This window comes from Natrix helvetica (genome assembly GCF_964273705.1).
Source record: "Natrix helvetica genome assembly, chromosome: 5".
NCBI classification, from domain to species: Eukaryota; Metazoa; Chordata; class Lepidosauria; order Squamata; family Natricidae; genus Natrix; species Natrix helvetica.
In genome coordinates this window covers 46,304,408-46,326,362 of record NC_138551.1, presented here as the reverse complement: position 1 = coordinate 46,326,362, position 21,955 = coordinate 46,304,408, and the positions used below count along the sequence as shown (strand labels likewise).

Sequence of the window (21,955 nt, the reverse complement as noted above, 5' to 3'; positions counted from 1 at the left end):
TTGGTGATACAAACTAATCCTCAGTGCCCCTCACCCAGTGGTGGAATTCAAATTTTTTACTACCGGTTCTGTGGGCGTGGCTTGGTGGGTGTGGCTTGGTGGGTGTGGCTGGGGCATCATGTGACTGGGCGGTTTGCACAACGGAAGATAGTAACAGTAAAATTCAAAACTATAACAATTAATTACACATTTATTCAAAATCCAATTTAAAAACCTTTTTAGTTAATGTTAATTCAACAAAATTGTTGAACATGGTCCAGTAATACCAGGTTTTCAAAGTCTGATAGTCATTTATCAAGAACCTTAGTAACTAGTAACTTAGTATACTCAGTAAAATTTAGTAACTACTTCACTGTTCAGTAAATTCTTAATGTGATGGATGGTCTTGATGAAGTGATACCAGTTTCCCAATGTCTGGTTTTAAGTCACTTAGCAGGAGTCTTAAATCACCACGTTCAGTAATCTGGAGTCGATTTCTTTGTATCTAATCACTAGATGACCTACGAAGTCCCTTCCAACTCTGTTAAGATCCACCCGAAGAATCGCTTGATTTGTTGGGAGCGGACCCTTTTAAAAAGGGGTCTGTTTTAAGGGGCTTCCCCCCTCTACAAAACCTTCCCAGCGCCACAGAGAAATTCACTGGACCAGCAAACTTGGGAGTCGCGTTTCTGGGACTGCGCCCCCCTCCCCCAGAATCATTTTGGCGCGTCTGAATGAAGGCTTTTGAACTCCTGGACCCCTATCTCCTCCTCCGTTCCCTCCTTCTCCCACCCCAACCCCCCCTCCAAATTTGGAAATGTTCAAAGTTCCCGTTCAGGGCTGGTGTAGCAGGTTTGACTTAGAAGCCTGTCCTAGGGGCAGAGGGAAGGGGGGGCGTTTAATGTGCAGCGGGGAGTTGGGGGGGGGGAGGCAGAGCCGCGAAGGTTCAAGCAGTAGCAAGCTACCTTGCTGCTGCTTACCACCCACCGTAATTCCCCCTCCTCCCACATACGTATGTCCCCGAGCCTTTGCTGTGAGATGGGCTTCTCTTGCCCCAAATCTTGCATTACTCCTCCCCCCACCCCTCGCAGGGGATTCTCCCCCTTCCATTTAGAAAGCTCTCCTCGCATGGGGAGGTGGGGCAGGGGGGGAGCGGAATTTCGCATCCAGCAACCAAGACTGTTTAAACAAAAAAAGGGGGGGACTGTCCACGACTCTCCCGACCCCCTTCCCTGCTTCTCCTCCTTCCCTCCCTCTCTCCCTCCCTCCCTCCCCCAAACTTCGGAGGAGGATGAATCAGGGAGGGGGAGGGGAAGGGCCACTGACCAGGAAGCGGAGGGAGGGAGGGGATTTTCAAGAAAAGGTAGAAAGGAGCAACCCCCAGGCAGGAAGGAAAAATCAAGGCAGAGTTTAGCGCCCTCCAGCTTTGATCCAGAGAGCCCCCCCCCCCCCAAAAAAATTTGAAACGTATGGCGGAGTCTGGGAACAAGCTGACTCGGCTGGTTCTCCTGTGGGAGGGGTGTCAGAGAAGTTGCGTCCGGGGAAACTTTGTAAAGAGAAGCCAAAAGTTTCGGTTTTTGAGAGAAAGAGGCACCATCGCGGGCACTTCTCGTGAGTGAAAGAGCACGCCAAGAGCACCGCCCCATGGAGTGTGTCGGCTCCGGCCGCCCACTTGAAAGGCGCCGGCTTCCGAGGCTTTGGGGATCACAGAAAATCCAAGGTTCTGAGGCTTTGGAGCGGAGCCCCTGGAGCTGCCCAGGTGGGGCCAGATGAGTCGTCGCAGCCGCTTAGACACTGGCTGGGAGTTCGCTTGAGCAGCCCCGCGGGCATGTGGGGGACGAGCCGAGGCCAGCCATGTCTACAAGGGGGTTGGCGGTGTTTCTTTCCCACGTCGCCCAGAAAAGCTGCCCCCCCTCCCTTCCCTCCCCCACCCCCAACGCAGCTTCTCTCTCCCTCTGTGTCTGTGCGCGCGCGCGATCGAGCCTCCAAAGAGCTTCTCTCTCTCTCTCTTTCTCTCCCCCCCCACCCCATCCATCAGATTCCCATCACCAGTTCCGGGATTCCTTCACTCCCCTGGGGGGCAGGGAAGAAAGAGAGAAGAGACACACAGTGAAAGAAACTGGAGACCTGGATTTTGTGGCTCTTGGTGTTTTCTGTGGGAAAGGGATCTAAATGGCTCTTTTAAGGTTGCAGACACCTGCAATAAACTAAGTATTAGACCAGAAATAAAAATTAAATGCCCATCACTATTTTTTCAATACTGTATCCTTTTCTAGTAAAAAATTCTTAGCTCAACCATCTTAATATGTTCTTGTTTAATGGGCTGTTTGTAGCCAAAAATAATCCCTTCCCAACTTAAGTTTGTGTTTGCGTTCTCATTTAGATCATAACAATGTGTAATATGTATTGGACTATCATAACAATCAAGTATTTAACGTAAACCACGGGGGTCAAATTTGCCGTGTAATGTAAACCACGGGGGTCAAATTTGACGTTGCCGTCACATGACGTATTGCAACATTTTTTTCCTTTCGTGGAGCTGTGGGTGTGGCCTGCATGTGACGCATTTGTCCTGGGGTCACGTGATCATCTTTTGTGAATTTCTAACAAGCAAAGTCAATGGGGAAACCAAAATCACTAAACAAACATGTTACTAACTTAAGAAGTGCAATGATTCACTTAACAACTGTGGCAGAAAGGTCATAAAATGGAGCAAAACTCACTTAACTATCTTGCTTAACGATGGAATTTTTGGATTCAGTTGTGATTGTAAATCAAGGATTACCTGTAATCCCAACTAAATAAATGAACAAAGCATTTTGTTCATAAGGATACCTTGCAGTCATCTAGTCTAAATAATGCAAGAGTTTTAATTAATTGCAATCAGATCTTCCTAATTTATTACAAAGAAAGTATCACTCTCTGCTGAAAGAGGAGCTAAATGTTACTTGTATTTTAGGATTTGTGTTCTTTTTCTTTCTTTGATCTATCAATAGCATGTCTTTCACTTTATTTGAAATGCATCGACAGATGCAATTTGATAAGGATGGCGTTCTTCATTTTCCATATAAGCCTTGCTGGCAATAAGTTATTCAGAAATGAGACCAAGCACTCTTTAAAAAGTATTTGCCTTTTATAAGGATATCCATTTCTTCATTGTTTTTAGGAGCTCAAAGCAGCACATTTCCCATCACCCCCATCAATAACCCTATGAGATTGGCAGGGTACAAAACACTAGGTTTCTATAGCTGCAGATGAACCTGACGTTCTGGTGCCAAACCAGTTCCTGACTGACTACATTACATTGGCTGTCAAAATTGTTAAATGCTTATATCTTTCCTCCAGGATCTCTTGAGGACAAACACACCAGTCCCTTCTCCCATTTTAACATTTGAGGATGGACTGAGCATGTGTGATTGGCCCCAAGTTATCAGTGAACTTTAGTGATAGGATTAAATCTGAGGCTCCCTACCCTTAGTTCAGCATGTTAACTGCTATGCTACACTGACAACTCAGCTCTCTTATGGCTAATAAATAATTATAAATAATGGTATGGTGTAGTGGTTATGATGCCACCTAGAAATCAGCAAACCGAGTTCTATTCTCCTTACGCATGAAAGATGGCTGGATGACTTTGGGCCACTCGCGCTTTCTCAGCCCAACCTATTTTGCAGGTTATTATTGTGGGGGAAATAGAAGGAGGAAGAAGCATTAGGTTATATGTCCACCGCCTAGAGTTACTTATAAAGGGATAAAAGTGGGATAAAATTAAATAAATATAGTTGAATATGAATATCAGGGACTTCTTATATCATCTGCTAAACAATTTTTTCTCATCTCAATTTTTTCTACTTCCTTCATTAGGCATGGTATTTAAAATGGAAAGGACTTGCACATACAAAGCTTACTTTCCAAAAAATAATTGTGTCACTAATGCATGCCCGTAGCAAACAATCTATTTCCTTCTCCTCCACTGCCATCTTACAACACCTTCCCAATTGACTAAAATTAACTGCGAAAAAACTCCTCTCAAATATAACTGTAAATGTTTTTAATAATCAGAACAATGGACATAATATAGAATAAGATTTAAACACTGGTTTTTTTTTGTTAGTTGTTCATTGTGTTATTTAAAGTTTCAGCAAAAGAAAAATACAGCTTGCAAAGAGAAAGAGGATTTTTTAAATTGTTTCTTCCATTCCATTTATTGGCTGGTATTTATGGAAAATTTCTATATAAAATAATATTTGCAGTTCAAACTGAGTACAGAAATAATCCACTAGGCGGAGCTCAAAGAAAAGAAGTTTAAGCATCTTTCAATGAAATGTGATAGAATTTGCCATTTATATTTCTTCAGACTGCCTTCCTGTCTGTTTTCTCAAAGGCATTTTCAACAAACAATGACCTATCACAGACTTTAAAAGAAAAAATTCCAAAAACATAAACTCTTTGTCAGCTTTCTAGAAAAGGATCTCTGACATTTTGATGCCTGCTACCTCTGGAGTAAACCAAATTAAGAAGGCTAGTTATATTTCATTAAACAGAAGCTTCAGCATAGTTGTACTAATATATACTCATTCAGATCATGTCAAAGCAATTTTATAAACAGTGGAAATAGTTGACATTACAGTCAAATACTAAATAACAGAACACATCAAAAGCAAATGAGAACAATTCAATCTGGGGCTCTTGAGTATTAAGAAGTATCCTTTCTGGGATTCATACCAGATATATTCATGTGATCATAGCGATCATTCTAAAGGTATTGATAAAACAATAGAGTTAATGTGAATTCCACAAATTACTTTTGATCTTTGTAATAATTATTGATTCATATTTTTCAGAGCATAAATGTAAATCCATTTTCCCTAAAGGAGGCAAACTTTACTTTGATACAGAATTTCAAATTTAGTCCCCACCAATTTTTTAAAACATTTATTTACATATGTAACACAAAAAACCCCAAACTTTGTGATTATAAAAAAAAAAAACATTTATTATAAATATTTTAGCTAAAGCATGCAATTTTTATCAAATATAATCTGTGGATTTGCAAATACAGTTTCAATTACTAGCAATTCTTTTATCCACTATTATATATTCAACAGACTGCTTTTTTTAATTTTACTGCACTCACAGTTTAGTTTCACAGTATAAAAAGCTAAATGTGAAAACAAAGAAGCAACATATTTGTTTGCAATCTGATGGCAAGATTAGTAAAGCAGCAAGCATTTTTCTTCTCTATGTATGTAGACATACACGTGTAAATTCTGTATACAATAGAAGCTTGTTGAACTATATTACAGGTTCTGCTTTGAAATCTAGGTTTCCTTGCAAACAAACTGTTGGAACTGGCAAATAATTTCACCGTCTTATGAAAGTGATAACTCTTTAAAAAGGAGTTTAATTCTCAATAAGGATCCACAAGTAGTATGAGGATTTCCAGAGTAGAAAGCTAATGTGTCCTAAATTATACTGCTCCCTTAATCTCTTATAGATAGAAATTTCGTTACTTGTTAAAACTCAATGACTAAAATACACAAAAAGGAAGAAAGGTTCTGGTCCCCATGCAAATCATATAAACGAATGTGACCACAAAAGTACAGAACTAAGTAAGGCAGAAGATCTAAGATCAAAACGGTTCCTTGCTTTGTTACAGAGAAAAGAGGAAAAACTGAAGGGTGAATGTTGTATTCCAATAGCAGCTTAGATTCAGAAAAATATACATAGAATTTCACTTGTGCAGTTTGGATTTCCTGTCTCCTCTTTCCAGCTGTAGCTTGTGGTGTCCCTTAAACATTTTCTCATGACTGTCATGGAAAAATTGAGAGGTATTTAAGTCTAACTTGGGGGAGAAGTTGAATCAGCAGAATGAAAAAACATAACCGTCATTTAGATAAGAATATTTTTGGATTGCAGCAAAAATCTAATAACTAGAAATTTCCTTTTATCCCATCCTCCCCAGTATCAACTCAGTTTCCTAATATACAGAGTACTTGGAATTAAAGCATTTCAGCTTATCTGAGAAACAAGGTCTTATTGTGAAAGTATAAAGCAGAGCCAAGCATTATGTAGAAAGGAATTCTGAAGAATACTTTATAACTTTTGAAGCAGGAATGACAAACAAAAAAAAAAAAAGAAAGAAATTGCCAGTATTCGATTTATTTATGAGGAGTTTCGGCATCTGCCAATGGGATTTCATTATTAGGACATTTAATTCTTCTAAGCAATTATTATTAGAGTGCAAGGCCTATTGGAATTACATCTAGCATTTGCAATTTCTGAATGCTACCATTGGTGGCACATCCTCCAGCACCTAAACAGGAGCTTCAAAAAGGAAAAAGAAAAGAAAGAAAAAGAGGTATCATATCACTTCTGTTTCCATTTTAGGTAGATGTCTAATCACAGACAAAGCTTGTAAGGATGTACACCAATTTCTGGTGACTGATTTCTTCCACTACTGACTAAATGCTGACTTGAGTTCTCGGAAGGCTGCTCTGCGGTGCCGTCTTTCCTCTTCCTCACGCTTTCGCTCATCTTGTTCTGCTTTTATTTCTGCTTCAAACTTGCTTGATGAAGACAAAGCTTGAACCTAAAATTCAGGTATGAAGTGGTTAATATCATTGCAACAATTGTAAAAAAAAAAAACCCACTGTATTCGGTGGAGCTTATCTCATTATCACAAGTACACAGCTTGTGCAGAGAGAAACAAATCACATTATTTGTGAGTAGCATTACAATGGCCACATTCCAGGGTCAGGACAAATATTTGATTTGATTTAAATAACAAAATTCATTTGGTGTCATTATTTTCTATACATTCAACTATTTGTGGCAACTTTTGGGGGAAAAAACGAGACACCTTACACATATTTTTTACCTTTGCTTCAAAAAAGTTTTTGGCTCCTTTTACTCCTTCAAGAGCCACATCTATTTCAGAGAGCTTTGCTAAAGCCATCAATCCACTGTCTTCTTCAAGTTCTCCAGCTGCAGCTTTATGGAAAATCAGAAGAAACTAGGGGAAATAATACAATGGGAAACGATTTAGAAAAAATAAATCAATAAGATTAAACTCCAAGTCTAAGATTGGAGATTCAAAATTAAACTTCTGCATTTATTCTGAAAATGTATTTGTTTAGGGTCCAAACAGATAAAGATTTGTGGCTAGGTCATAACCTTATTTAAATGTTTATTTAAAAGCTCTCATAACTATAGCAACTGTAGACATATATACACAAGAGGACACTACACTGGGGAAGATTAGGTTAACATTTTTCTGCAATGTTACTTCCCTTACTCCTCCCACTCAAAAGTTGGCAGCAGCAATTGGTATCTGTGAGCAACTGCTCAGTACTTCAAGCAGCACCAGGTAGCTGTGATATAGCCAACACCATAAAATAGTTCCCATTAATGCCTTCATGGCAACATTACTCTAGTCTATGACATTGATTGAAAGCCTTATTCTGCTGAAACATTGCCATTACAGTCTGGTAAATCCATTAGGGCCTACTGACAGAGGAGGAGACCCATCAGATAAATGTTTTGTCCCAACTTCCCCACAAACAACTAAGAAGAACATATAACCTACAGCAGCAATGGCGAACCTTTTTTGGCTCGCGTGCCATAAGTGGGGGGAGTGCAGGGGGGTCGTGTGCAGGCGTGCCGCACACATAATACAATGCACGGGCCCCAGTGCGCATGCGCGCACTACAGGCCCCTCCCATTTTTACATGCTTTTTTCACCCTCCCCAGGCTCCAGAGGCTTCAGTCCCTGAAGCCTTCGGAGCGCGCAGCGCCTTGCGTGCCCTGACAAATGGCTCTGCGTGCCACAGGTTCGCCATCACTGACCTACAGCTTCTCTAAGGAAGGCTATTAATAAATAACTTATGACAGAGGAATAAAGATTCCACTTCTATCTCCCTTTTTCTGATGAGAAACCGAAGACCAAAGATGCTATTAAATTTTAGAGTGATTTTTTATTCAAAGTTATTTCTTCTAGTTAGTTTATATTCCAAATTTCAACATAGCCATATATTCAATGGATTCAATTGTATTTCCATTTTACATAGAGACAAAATTATAAACCCTTACCAGATAAAACCACAAAATAATTTATCAAGTTCTACAGACAATTCTGGCTGCAACTTTTACTACATATAATTGATAGCACTGATTTCGCTATTATTCTGGGCAGAATTCATATTTTTTCACTAGGGGACAGTAGAATCTAATGATACCAATAATTTTATATATATATATAAAATCAGGAAGTTAGGCATCTGGCAGAACTGTTTGTTCCCAAGTTTTCATTCTTTTTCCCAGTAGCTTACTAATATAGCATCTGAAATAAAAAAAAATTAAAACTCACTAAATGCCCCAGGGATGGGTGGGAGAAGATTACAAAACTGCTAAACTGTTTCAGGCCATAGTTAGAATGGGTGTATTCATCCAACCATGTAGTACTATTTGCTAGGACAGTACTTAACAATTCCTCAGTGAGTCACATTCTCTGGCTCAACTTGTGCCTATAAACAAAGGCTGTGCCACGATGATGAAGTCATTACTCATTGCAATACAGTACAGAGACTAAAGACTACAGTAGGATGGAGGGATTGAGCTAACACATCAAATCTCTAGATTCCCATCTCAGAATACCAGTTTGTTCCTAATATTAGACTACCTACAGAAACTTTCAAGCAGTGGGAAAAACAAACAATTATGAAGATGTCTTCTTGGAGGAAATTGGTAATTTAATCCTCTTGTGTATTTCGGCATGTTTCCCCTAACAAATGGAGGGCTTGAAATCTCCTACCCGTGGTGTCTTATTTCAAGAGAAATCATGAGTCATTCTATCTTAATGTTGTGCCTTCCCCGATGGCTTGGTTAAGTTACAGCACCATCTACCATTCCTAAGCTGTCAGAAAATTAAATACATAAAATGTCTCTGTTGGCAATATCTATCCTGCCTCTATAGCATCTGTTCAACTTTACTGCCAAATGGTAATGCCTTAATTCCAATTGTGCAATAATGGAAAGTCATTAAATGAATCATCTCCCCCACCTCTCTCCTCCCTCCCACCCCCCTCTCTCTCACTACACACACATTTTTTAAATATGATGAAAATATATAAAATTAAAATATTAAGATGGGTGGCTGATAAATGCCTAGATGGCTAAGCCATCTGTTAAAATTGGTATTTTCCAAGCCATTAAATGGTGATCAGTGGAAAGAATGCACTCATCAATAAAATGGGACGGACTCTCTAATCTTGCTGGATCTGGGGTCCCCAACCCCCAGTCCGCGAACCACAACCAGTTCGCAGCATGCCAGAAACCAGGCCCCGCAAACAAATGAAGCCCCATCTGCAAGATGCAGGCAGTACATGAAACCACACCCCCTTCAGTCCACGGAAAAATATCTCTCCAGGGAACCAGAACCCTGATGCCCAAAAGTTTGGGGGCTGCCTTGCTAGATAGTTCCCCCAGCATGACAATAAGCAGGGTAGCAGGTTTTCTTTGATCATAGATTTGATTATTTTTTTTTAAAGAGGGCTCAGCCTGCCTCAAACCAAGCTTATCAAACAGCCAATCTCCTACCTTTCATGCAACTCTGGCAATTAGCTTCTGGATAAGCTCCTTTCTGCTATAGAAATAGGCCCACCTGGCAGCTGATTGTCAGAGTTGCCCAGTGCAGCCTCTCTTGCTTTACTGACAACTCACCTCACCAATCAGATGACAGGTTGTTTTTAATAGTAAGTTGTTTTATAGTCTTTTAAAACTGGAGTTTCTTTCTGGAGGATTAAAAAAATAGAGCAGAGGAAATTGCTCAGAGCCAAAGTATAGTGTGTCCGAATATACTCACCATTACACTTTCATGGATCACTGCTGGCTTAATGGACAAAAAACTATTTTAGATGATTCTGCCTGTTTCATTCACGGGCTGGAATGTGATAAAGGCAAAGTCAAGGGAACTGGGCAGATAGTCTAGTGGTTAAGGCACTAGAGGGAGTTCTAGACCTGTCTTAAGCATGAAAGCCAGATGGGTGAATTTGGGTTAATCTCAGTCCAATCCACCTCACAGGGTGGTTGTTGCTGTGGGGAAATTAGAAGGATGTAGGAGTATTAGGTATGCTTGCAACCTTGAGTATACTATCATTACTAAGATCTAGGTGGCTGAGCTGGGAAGGTAATTTATAGCAATTGTACATACCTGGAATGCTGGTGTGGTATCAATACAGACTCAATATTTGGAGAGAGGGAATTTTGAAGTTACTGTAATGGCTGACAACCACAAAGCCACTGAATGTCATCATCTCAACCCTTGTTTCAGATTTTTCTTAGCATGATAAAGAAGTTCTTGACTAAGGGAGTTTACTTTCTGCCATAGTTGACATGACAAGCCCATAGAAATAGAACAATATGGTTTATTTCTTGATATAATGACAACAAGAAACTGCCCTTTGTAAGAAACTAGTTATAGAATTGACTTGGAATATTTTAAACATGTAGGCCAGCTTCTGAAACCCTTTGCTGAAGAACAGAATATGTAGTTGGCCAAATTAAAGCAATTTTGCCAGTTCCTGCATCTAAATCATGTTCATTACTCCTGAATTGATGCATTTTCTCCAATTCATTGGTCTAATTCAGTGGTTCCCAAACGTTTTCAGTCCACTGCCCCCTTGGTGCTACAAACTGATCCTCAGTGCCCCCCACCCAGTGATGGAATTCAATTTTTTTACTACCGGTTCTGTGGGCGTGACTTAGTGGGCGTGGCTGGGGGGGTCATGTGATTGGGCGGTTTGTAACAAGAAAATTCAAAACTGTAACAATTAATTGCACATTTATTCAAAATCCAATTTAAAAACCTTTTTAGTTAATGTTAATTCAACAAAATTGTTGAACATGATCCAGTGATACCAGGTTCTCAAGGTCTGATAGTCATTTATCAAAAACTTTAGTAACTAGTAACTTAGTAAACTCAGTAAAATTTAGTAACTACTTCACTGTTCAGTAAATTCTTAATGTGATGGATGGGCTTGATGAAGTGATACCAGTTTCCCAATGTCTGGTTTTAAGTCACTTAGCAGAGTGCAATGTTTCCCAACCTTGGCAACTTGAAGATGTCTGCACTTCAACTCCCAGAATTCCCCAGCCAGGGAATACTGGCTGGGGAATTCTGGGAGTTGAAGTCCAGACATCTTCAAGTTGTCAAGGTTGAGAGACACTGCTCTAAAAGCATCAGAATTGTTTTCCTCTCCTCTCCTATTGCGGTATCATAGGAGCCTTTTCAGTGGCATTAACTACTGGCTCTAGTTTCCAGTCGTTTTGGGTGATGGTTTGTCTTAAAAGACACTTAAAAAGAGCAGCTCGTTTCCTACCAGTTTGCCCCTGGAGTTCATGCAAAACTTGCTTCGTCGTCACCCATGTCGAAATTCCCTTTGGCCATTGCCCTGCTGCCCCCTTCCCACCCAAGGAACACCATCCACCACCCCCTTTTTTGTGTGGCCAGAGGATTTTAGTTGCCACATGCACATATGGGGATCCCCGGTCCTGGGATCGCCCTTTGTGTGCCCGCAGAAAAGAGGGCACCCTGCCTGCGGAACGCGATACTGCCATCCTTGGCCACAGTGCGTGGATCGGCGGAGCATGCACCGACTGACTGGCTACCCCAAGGAATGCGCGGTATGCAAGATGCCAGAAGCAACCATTCGACGGGACGGGGAGGGGGGAGGACGGGAGTGGCCCACGTCTGCGTCGGGCTCAGGGAGCATGCACGTTCCAAGCCGTGGCGCTCGGTCTGAAGAGGGGGGAGGAAAAAGGCCTGAGTGGCGTGTGCGTAGCCACTGTGTGGGAGCAGCTCTGTGTCTTCTGATTTAGTTGTTTAGACTCCCTCCCCTCCTATGCTCGGTTGCACGCTCTCTGTATGTTTTTCCTCTCTCTCTCTCTCTCTCTCTCTCTCTCTCTCTCTCTCTCTCTCGGTGGTGGTTGAGGCCGCTGATAGTTAGGATCGATTCTGCTGTTGCTTAACTTGCCGCAGTGGACAGCAGCAGCAGCGAGAAGCAGCAGTGGTAGTATCGAGTAGATCAACGAAGAAAGGGCATTTATGGCAGGCTGGCCAGCTGAAGCTGTAGGCTCAGCGCAGCTCCTTCTCTGCCGCCTGCTGCCCCCCTTGCCTCTTAACGCCCCCCTTGCCTCTTAGTGCTCCCCTAAGTCATCCCACCGCCCCCCAGAACGCGTACCACCCACTTTGGGAACCACTGGTCTAATTCATGAATAAACAGACCTGTAAACCAATTTTGTTGTATTTAAGTACAATGACACGAAATATTATACTTATACTTCAGTGCAAGGAAGCTGGTACAAACATAAAGTTTAGCAGTTTAACCATGCTGGCAATCTCGTATCAATAATAATTCATTAACTGAAAAATTGTACAGAATCTAACTGAGAAAGCATCCCCGTTATATTTTGTAAGTCCTTGACAATAATGACTTGCTTAGCAACTATTCAACATTATGGTAGACTCCCCAAAAGCTACTTAGACCCAGTTCCAAAGGTATAGCTGCTGTAGGGTGCCTGCGATCATTCACTCTTGAATTGCAGGGATACTACAGTGTGTACCCCCCCCCCATCTTCCTCCCCCCATTGGGTTCCTGTAGGCTTTGGGCCTGCTTCACCACTGGGCCCACGGCCTCCTCCACACTTGCCTTTCAAAGATTTCCAAAGCATGGATTAGGGAAGGGAGGGCAGGCCACTCTGTTCCTGGGCCATGTGGCGCATTTCCAGAAGTGACTGCCATTCTTAGGATAGTCTCATTGAATTGTGGCTGCTCTGAAAATGGTGCTTACTTTCAGGATCTCACTACATAGCCCAGGAACGGAGCAGCCTGCACTCCTTCCCTAAGCCAAGTGACAGAGATCTTTGAAACATAAGTGCATAATTAGTGACATGGGATGAGGAGAAGGATGTGGAGCCTGGTGGAGAGGGAAGCAGACCCAAGGCCTGCAGAGACCCTGAGGAGCAAGAAGTGGAACACAGGGTGCCTCAGGGGGTGGAAGACCTGGCATGAATCAAGATTAACATCTTCATACAACACCTTCACAAGAAAGCTTCCTTATATATTTATTATTAACAAGAAGCTCTTCAAATTCAGTGACACTCTAGTTCACAGAATACAAATCTAGCCAGTATGTACACAGGCATAGCTGTTTGTAGGGGATAGTTCTCAGAATTATCAGGCAGATTTCCCCCCTTTGGCCACAAGAATAGAGAAACACATTGTAATACCACTCGACAGACCAAAAAGGAGAGGCACATGGGAATGACTCATCTAAACAGCTGGAAGAGGTCAGATGGGAGCTGCCAAATCCAGATCATCTCTATGCACAGGAATAGAAAAAGTTCTCTCTAGATAAGTAGCTAGTGATTTCACAATGTTCACAGTGACATGACTTTTTAGAGATTCTTCACAATATTATATCAGTGTTTAGGGATGTAATTTGTACAATCTGTATATGTTCAGGTACCAAATCAAATCACTATTCAGAAAATAAAGAAAGCAACATACCTGTAGCGAAGCTTCAAATCAAGACACATCATAGTCTAGTGTTTAAAGGTACTAGAATAAGGTACCCTTTAGAATTCTCAGAGAACAACTGTCGTTCCAGAAACCTCTGACATGAATAAATTCTTCTTGAAAGAATTCTAAGACAACTAGCATTTGCAAGTCTATATATTACTAGATTCCATTTTACTCTGCTAGTAAGGTTACATGTTCTGGGCTGCAAAATTAAGGATGACCACCAGGTGGTAGTAAAATACTAGAATTTTCAGTATGGTTTTGCAAAATCTAGTGCAGTGATGGCGAACCTTTTTTGGCTCGCGTGCCACAAGTGGGGGGAGTGCAGGGGGGTCGAGTGCGGGCGTGCCGCACCCATAATGCAACGTGTGACCCCCCCCAGTGCACATGCCGTGCACAATGCGCGACCCCCCCCATTTTTACATGCTTTTTTCGCCCTCCCCAGGCTCCAGGGGCTTTATAGGAGCCTGGGGAGGGCGAAAGGAGCCTCCCCCGACCCCCCGGAGGCTTCAGGGACCGTATGGAGGCTTCCCTGAAGCCTTCGGAGCGCTTAAAACCACCCTCCGAGCAAACCGGAAGTGACTTCCGGGTTGTTCGGAGGGTGGTTTTAAGCGCTCCGAAGGCATCAGGGAAGCCTCTGGACGGTCCCTGAAGCCTTCGGAACGCTTAAAACGACCCTCCGAGCAACCCGGAAGTCACTTCCGGTTTGCTCGGAGGGTGGTTTTAAGCGCTCCGAAGGCGTCAGGGAAGCCTCCGGACGGTCCCTGAAGCCTTCGGAATGCTTAAAACTCGGAGGGTGGTTTTAAGCGTTCCGAAGGCTTCAGGGACGGTCCCTGAAGCCTCCGGGGGGGCTCCTTTCGCCCTCCCCACGCTCCTATAAAGCCTCTGGAGCCTGGGGAAGGCGAAAAATAGCTTTTAAAAAGGTGAACTCAGCTGACAGGGCAGCGCCTCGCGTGTCCTGACAAATGGCTCCGTGTGCCATTTGTGGCACGCGTGCCATAGGTTCGCCATCACTGATCTAGTGCCTATAGCCCAGATCTGGTAGCCCCAGGGTAGTGACAATCTTTTTAGGAAAAAAGGGAGAGCCCAAAGAACAAATCAAACATTTCACAATAAAAAATAGACGTTTCGACGAAACATAGAACAGGGTGGCTAACAACAAGGAAAAACCACAATATGTTGTCATTATATGTGATGAAATAAATGACTTGTAGCAAGTTTGTTGTTTTATATGCATGTTATTCACTTTGAGAGCTGGTCTGGAATGGTATGTGGCAATTAGTTACACATTGATGGAGTGATAATTGGAAGAAGTAAAAATTAACTTTATTAAATACTAGATGTAAAAATAGATCGGAATAAATTACCATTGCAAAACTATAGAACACAACTCAGGGAATTTCCCTGCCCTTTCCCTAGTAGCACACATTCAATGCGGGTGAAATATAAAGTGCTTGCTAATATGCAAGATGAATTTTTTTAGTTCTTCTTCCATCTCTGAACAACACTGCTTTCATCTCATCCGTAACCCACATCTGAGTTACCCCTAAGTTTTCCTTAAGTGTTCTGATGCTAAAACTGGTGCTTTTTGCATAGCAAGCCTTGTCTATCCTTCCATATGGGCTTAGTGTTCTTTCAAAATTGCACCCCTTGTATATCCATGCTGTGATTAACAAATGTCCATCCCAAGGCTTGTGACAATTATAAACAGGAGAATAGCAAAGTAGCTTTACCTAACTTGCTCTGCATACCCAAAATCAGGACTCCGCCATAGGACAGAAAGCAGGACAGGGATCAGCAGTAAGGTAGTAATGTGTAATATTGCCATTACAATTGTATTGTAACAAAAGATGAGAAATAAATATTCAGGTTAATCCACAATCCAATTGATTAGTCTTTTTATTTGCTCCACATTAACTCTAATGCTGCAGAAATACTACATTTCAAAAAATGATCTATCCTTTTATTATACCATTCCCCTGCTGCACAACATCTATGCTACAGCTATACCAGAGTGGTAGGAATTTCCTTTGCCCTTCAAGGTAGATCAATTAGGAATGTTATGTACGTAGATTAGTACTACTTTACTACAGTAGTACTACAGTACTACTGTAAAGTTACAGTAACAGAATTTTCCAAGTATGAATATGCCCTTTCCCTTTCCCTTCTTTCATTTGATTGTTGTCTTGGTAGTAGCTCTTCCTCCTGTCCCTCAAGATCAGGCCTCTCAAACCGGCGTTCGAGGTTCGGCGGGGCCAGCCCCCTTTTCCCGCTGCCCTGAGCTTCTTTACTCCTCCAGCTGAGCGGCATTAGGGTGCTTTCATTCAATGCCACCGCTGGCATTGCTCAGCTGGAGGAGTGAAGCTCAGGACAGCGGGAAAAGGGGGCTGGCCCCGCCGAACCTTGCATGCCCACCCTGGGGATCAGGCTCAGAGAAAGCCGGAGTGCCCTCACCAAAGCAGCTTGTCCATCAGCCAGTTAACCTGTCTGCTCTGTACACCTTCACTGCCTAGCCATTCACTTGAGGGTATCCCGATGCTTGCCCCGATCATGCGCCCTCCCAGCCCCGCAACAGCTGGCCAGAGGTTTGCGTGAGAAGGAGGAGGATCATCTTCGAGGAAGTTGCCACTGCGGCTCATGCTCGCTCCTCAGCTGCAGGCCTGTACCCTTTTCCATCGTACCCTCCTCCCAGATCCCATTCCCACCCCGCCAGCGGTCGTATTAGTGAGGTTGCTATCGGCCACAGCCAGTTCAGGCCAGTGTCTCGGGGTGGAGAGCAGGTCATGCGAGCAGGTCATCAGGGAACCGCAGGAGAGGGCTCAAAGAGTCGCATGTGGCTCTGGAACTGCGGGTTGCCAACACCCACCTTAAACTTTTGTTCCATAAAGAATGGTTTTCACAATGCATGTACAATATCTGAATCAAAGAGGCACTTGCTTTGTGCAGGACTATCCACTTTGTACCATGCCATGGAATCTGAAGTTGGAAAACATTGTTTGTATGTCTTTGGGTAGTACCCAGCAAGTGAATATTGCTTATTTTTGCAGGGGATAAGAGGCTCTTCCTGTCCTCCTAAATGCAGATCAGATCCAAAACTCGACTTCACAGGAAGATGAGAACGATACTTTATTGTAGGCTAAAATAACAAAATTTCACAAGTTGATTGTACTTCTCCTTCCTTCCCTCTTACACTTCACTGAGTCATGCAGGGGCCAACCGGATTCTTTTCTTAATATTATTTCTGTTCCAAGGACTTAAGTAACACTTTTGTCTTTTTTGCTTAATGTTTCTGAACATTTCTTCCAAGCTTCCTTCCCTGACTCTGTGCATATATACAATTCACCCCTTAAGTTCTTAATTTCAATAAATGAATGGCTCTGATGTGGATAAAATATTATTTATGTGCCAAACTTGCTTCAGAAAATACAATTTGAATTGTCTTCTGATTCTGCTTTGGACATTACAGTAATCCCTATTGTGCTCAATGCAGAATGTGCCTGAGTGATTGAAGCATACAAGGGGGAAGAGGAAGTGGAGGAGAATAAGAGGCTTATAAATCCCTACAGCCCTACATGTTCCCTACAGCCCAACTATAGTTCTTATCCAATATGCCGAGTCAAAACCAAGCAAATTCAAGCATATCAGTTTTTAGTAAGAACAAAAGCAATGTATTATTTATTTATTTATTTATTTTATATTCCGCTTTTATTATTTTTATAAATAACTCAAGGTGGTAAACACATCTGATATTCATTCCTCCCGTTTTCTCACAACAATCCTTTTGAAGTGGTTGGTATGGGCTGACAGAGAGTAACCCAGTCACCTTTCATGTCTAAGATGGAAGTAGAATTCACAGTGTCCTCGTTTCTAGAGTCGTACCTTAACTACTGCACCAAACTGGTTCTACACCAAACTGTTTTATATTCCATTGTTTCGTGCATGGCTTAATGCAACCGGTATTCTCAGGATTTAAAGTACATTTTAATCCTCCCTTAGGCATAGAAGCCAGCTTGGTGGCTTCGCATCCCTTTTTTTCAGCTCAATCTAACTCACAGGGTTCTAGTTGTAAGAAAAATGAGAATAGGAGCATTATGCATTCCACTCTGAATCTCACAAAATAAAGGCAGAATATAAATCTAATAAATAAGTAGAAGATTACTACCAAGGAAGCATGACTTAACATGCTATGCAAGTCGGGTCATACTGCAGAGTTTGGATTTCAATATCTTTAAAGCATAAGATTTCCATAGTTTAAATTTTGGGATGGATAGGGAAGATGTATAAATAGCAAGTTCTAATTCTTTGGAATTCCCTTAGGAAATTATGTCCTTGAATAACCTCTTGTGTTACTGTAAATAGGGCACTGAAATCTTATTCTTAATGTACTGCACATTCTCTATTTTTTTTCTAAAAGCTGAAAAGCAGAAGTAGTAGCTGAGTTCCACATTCTTATTGCATTGCATATCTTTCTTACTAGCACGTACCTCACGGAAACTGAGCTTGCCATCAAAGTCTTCATCCACTTCCTTGATCATATTCTTCAGACCCAAATGTGTCTGAGGTGCACCAAGTTTCTCCATCATCAGCTTCAATTCCATAAGGTCAATGTATCCATCCTTTCCAGAGTCATATCTAAGCAGAAAAAGAAATATTAAAAGGACACTGTGGGGCTGCCTGGCCAAAATATAATACAGCTCAAGCTAATCAGCGTAAACCCCTAATATTTTGTCAAAATCAGTCCAAACATCACCCTCTAACCAGGGCCAATTTCATGCATTGTTCAGCCAACAATTCTCGTGTTTTATTTATCTCTCCCATCACATGGTGTTACCTTAGCAGGATCAGACTTGAAGCAAATAACTCCATATGACTCAAATTTGTCATTTGATTGCTTTCTATGCCAAAGAGAAATGATAAATAGAATATAAGGTTGCAATTTTTTCTTTTTTAGATTTTTTTTTAAATCCCACATTTATTACTTTGATAAATAATGATGGCTGGGCCTGGCCCAAAGTCACTCAGACAGCTTTCATGCCTAAAGCAGGATTAGAACTCACTGTTTCTTGCCTTCTAGCCTGCTGTCTTAACCAATAGGCGGAATTGCTATTTGATATTTGTAATACAGACAGTCATTTTGATATAGTGGTTAACGTATCAGAAACCAGATACCATGGGTTCTAGTCCCACCATGGGCACAAATCCAGGAAGGTGATCTTGGGCTAGTACTTTCTCTCAATCCTAGGAAGGAGGACTTCTGAATATGCTTGCCAAGAAAACTGCATGGACTTGTCCAGGCAGTGTCAAAGAATCTAACAAGATTGAATGGAAGGGAAAAATCATCTGCATAATTAAACATACCGCATGAGATAAAAAATGTCACTCATACATAAAAGAAAAAAAATGTTTTCCTTGGTCTAATTAAGTCCTATTCATCCCTTAATCCTCAATATGGTATTATTCTTTTAAATAGAGTGATTTTTAAAAAATCCTCTCAAGTGTCATCCAAATTTTAACTGAATCAGAAAAAGATTGACAGAAAGTGGAAAAGATTCACTTAGTTCTGATATGACAGTTGGCAGAGACTTGGACAAAGAGGTGGCTTTAAAAGGAACCCAAAATCATACCAAAGCCATATAGCCCAGTAGCCCGGCACTGAGAGCCATTGTGGAGCAAAAGAGGGCTTCAGGTACTGGCCTTTCCCAAGCTCTAAAAAGAAACTCTGTACCTTCCAGTGACATGCGGTGAGGTTTATGGCTGGTGAGGCACTGACACAGTGGTGGGTTTCAAATATTTTTAGACTTTTAGACTTCAACTCCCAGAATTCCACAGCCAGGCATGCTCAGTTCCGATTTAAAAAGACAGCATTTGTTTTTTTCCTTTGCGAAATAAGTTTCCTTTTTTCATTTTCTTTTTCTTCTCCCTTCCCCTCCTTCCTCCCTCTCTCTCTTCCTCCCCCTCTCTCAAACGCACACACACACACACACACACACACACACACACACACACACACACAGAAGTTGGATTGGACTATCTCTCCTACCCCCTTCCCTCTCTCACTCACTCACTCTCAAACAAACAGACACATACACACAAAAGTTGGATTGGATATCTTTTCCAGTGGCTTGAAAACAGCTCCTCTGCCACCACCACCCCCATTCCCCTGCTGCCTTCCCCAAACACCTCCACCATTGCAAAGGCAGCTGCTGTCTGGGTGGGAAATGCCTGGAACGCAATAAAGCCCACCCACTCACCTCCTGCCTCTCCTTTCACTCCGGCAGGCTGGAGTGAGAGGAGAGGCAGAGAAGCCGGAGGGGAGCCGATCCGAGCCTTCCAAAAGAAAGAGGCTCGGGGAAAGTGTGTGTGCTACAGCATGGTTCTTTGCCTGGATGACTCTGCTTAACTGTTTAAAAAAGCCTCTTAAAAAGTGCCCTCTAGTATGAGGCAGGAAAACTGCGTGCCTCCCCTACGTCAGGAATTTTTAGGCTTTTAACCCTTGCTTAACCCTGCTCGAGTGATCATAAAACGCCTCAAGTTAGACTAGATGAGGCATGCAGTTCTCCTGCCTCATAGTAGAGGGCGCTTTTTTAGAGGCTTTTTTTAACAGTTAAGCAGAGTCATCTACGATGAGGCAGCAACTAGCTCAGCTTTTTCCTTTTACATTTTTTTTCTTTTCATGATGAGAGCGGTGAGGCTGTGCCTCACTTGCCTCACCTGACTGCACGTCACTGGTACCTTCTATAGCAGAAGTTTGTATACAATAATAAACAATTTTATTGGTTGTCAACCATGAAAGCCTGGATTAATTATTGTCCTCAGACATATGTAAAAACAAAAACAAAAAAGAAAAAAAGAGAGAAAGAGAGAGAAAAGGATCTATGCAACAATCGCAAAACATAATCCAGATATGCAAAAAGAATTTTAGAAAGTAACCATTCAAAAAATATTATTATTTTTAAAAGAGGCATTTATTTTTGAAAGAAACAACATACTAGTATTTTTGTTATGATTTCTTCTTTAAAATATCATCTGTGGATTTTAAAGTGCCTTCTCTCAATTTGAGAAAATTGAAAAAATATGTTTCTCATTATTGAAAGAACTTTGGCTTCTTGATTTAAAATGTTAATAAAGAATTCTAGGCCTACAACATAATTAGCACATGTACATAGATTAGCTTGTGGGTTTCTAGATGAACCGAAATCTAAAATTGGATGATATAATGTTTAGCAACACAAAAGCACTTCACATACATAAAATTCCTTGCCACTGGCAGCAAAAATAAGATGAATCATTACTAAATTTTTATTGTTCCTCTTTAGTCTGAATGTCCCTTTGGCTACACACCCCCACTTCCTGTAACCGAAAAAAAAATCTACAAAGAGAAAAACCAGTTTTGTAGATAAGAAGGGCTGATTCACAAGAAATAAAAAGCCTAGTGGATCAGGGAACAATTAAGAAACACAGATAATATGCACAGATCAGTCTGGGCCAAACACCCTAGGAGTCATAAAGTCAGATATTATTCTTAGACTTAAGTCTTTCAAATGTCTGCTCCATAAATATATTTTAGGATAGAAAAAATCCATAATTAACTACTTTTTTTCAGAGCTCTAATTTTGGCTAATAGGAAATACATTAAAATGACCATTTATTTTTAAAGCAGCTAATATATTTTAATGCAAATAGAGAAAAACAATCTAAAATAAATCCTAAAGCTGATGCTAAAATCAGTTAAGAATCTGGCAAAAGACATGCAGCTCTTTTAAAAACAGATTTTCTAAATACTAAAAGAGCATGATCCAAATGCAACACAGGAGCATCCTGGCAGCAATGCCAAAGGAGATTTTCTTTGGCTTGTTATAAAGACAGGTCTTTGACAGCAGAAACATTTTCCAAAAAGCTTCCTTTGCAAAACTTAAAACCTGGGTGTATTCATAATGGGAGAGGTGATCCTTTAAACAATTATCCTTTAACAGCCTTAAGTCATTTAAGGTTTTTAAATTCAATGCTCCACTACAGAAATTGTGCCCAATCAGCAAGTGGTAATCAATGCAGATCCTACATTAAAGGTGTATGATCCTAGTACCTTGCTACCAGTAAACAGCCTAGTTGTCATCAACTGCCAACTTAGAGACACTTTTCCCTAATTACCATCACTGCCACAATTGCTACCGATGAATCCAGTCACAACTGAAAACCAAGGAGCACTCCCAGACTGTAAACCTGTTCTTTCGGGGAAATTACAACTTCATCCAAAACTGGCTGAACCTCAAACTCCAAAATCAAATTTTTATTTACAAATTTGTGTGCTATTTCCTCTCCCTCATCCAGCCCACTGTCATACAGAGGCAATGTGCAAGAGTATGGATTGATTACTGATCATTAATAAGAAAAAACAGT

At 41.4% G+C, this 21,955-nt stretch overlaps 2 protein-coding genes across 2 annotated transcripts in view; both read right to left on the bottom strand.

Moving 5' to 3' along the window:
- Positions 1–21,955, bottom strand: part of AIRE (autoimmune regulator) — a 178,411-nt gene that overhangs the window by 105,883 nt on the left and 50,573 nt on the right. The gene's annotated exons all lie outside the window — the stretch shown is intronic.
- Positions 4,014–21,955, bottom strand: part of EFHD1 (EF-hand domain family member D1) — a 37,923-nt gene continuing 19,981 nt past the window's right edge. The window contains exons 2-4 of the mRNA XM_081956173.1: positions 18,043–18,190; positions 6,860–6,994; positions 4,014–6,571 (exon numbers count right to left, since the gene is read on the bottom strand). Coding sequence (XP_081812299.1) covers positions 6,437–6,571; positions 6,860–6,994; positions 18,043–18,190 — 418 coding nt within the window. The 3' untranslated portion in view covers positions 4,014–6,436. The remainder of the gene's footprint in view (positions 6,572–6,859; positions 6,995–18,042; positions 18,191–21,955) is intronic.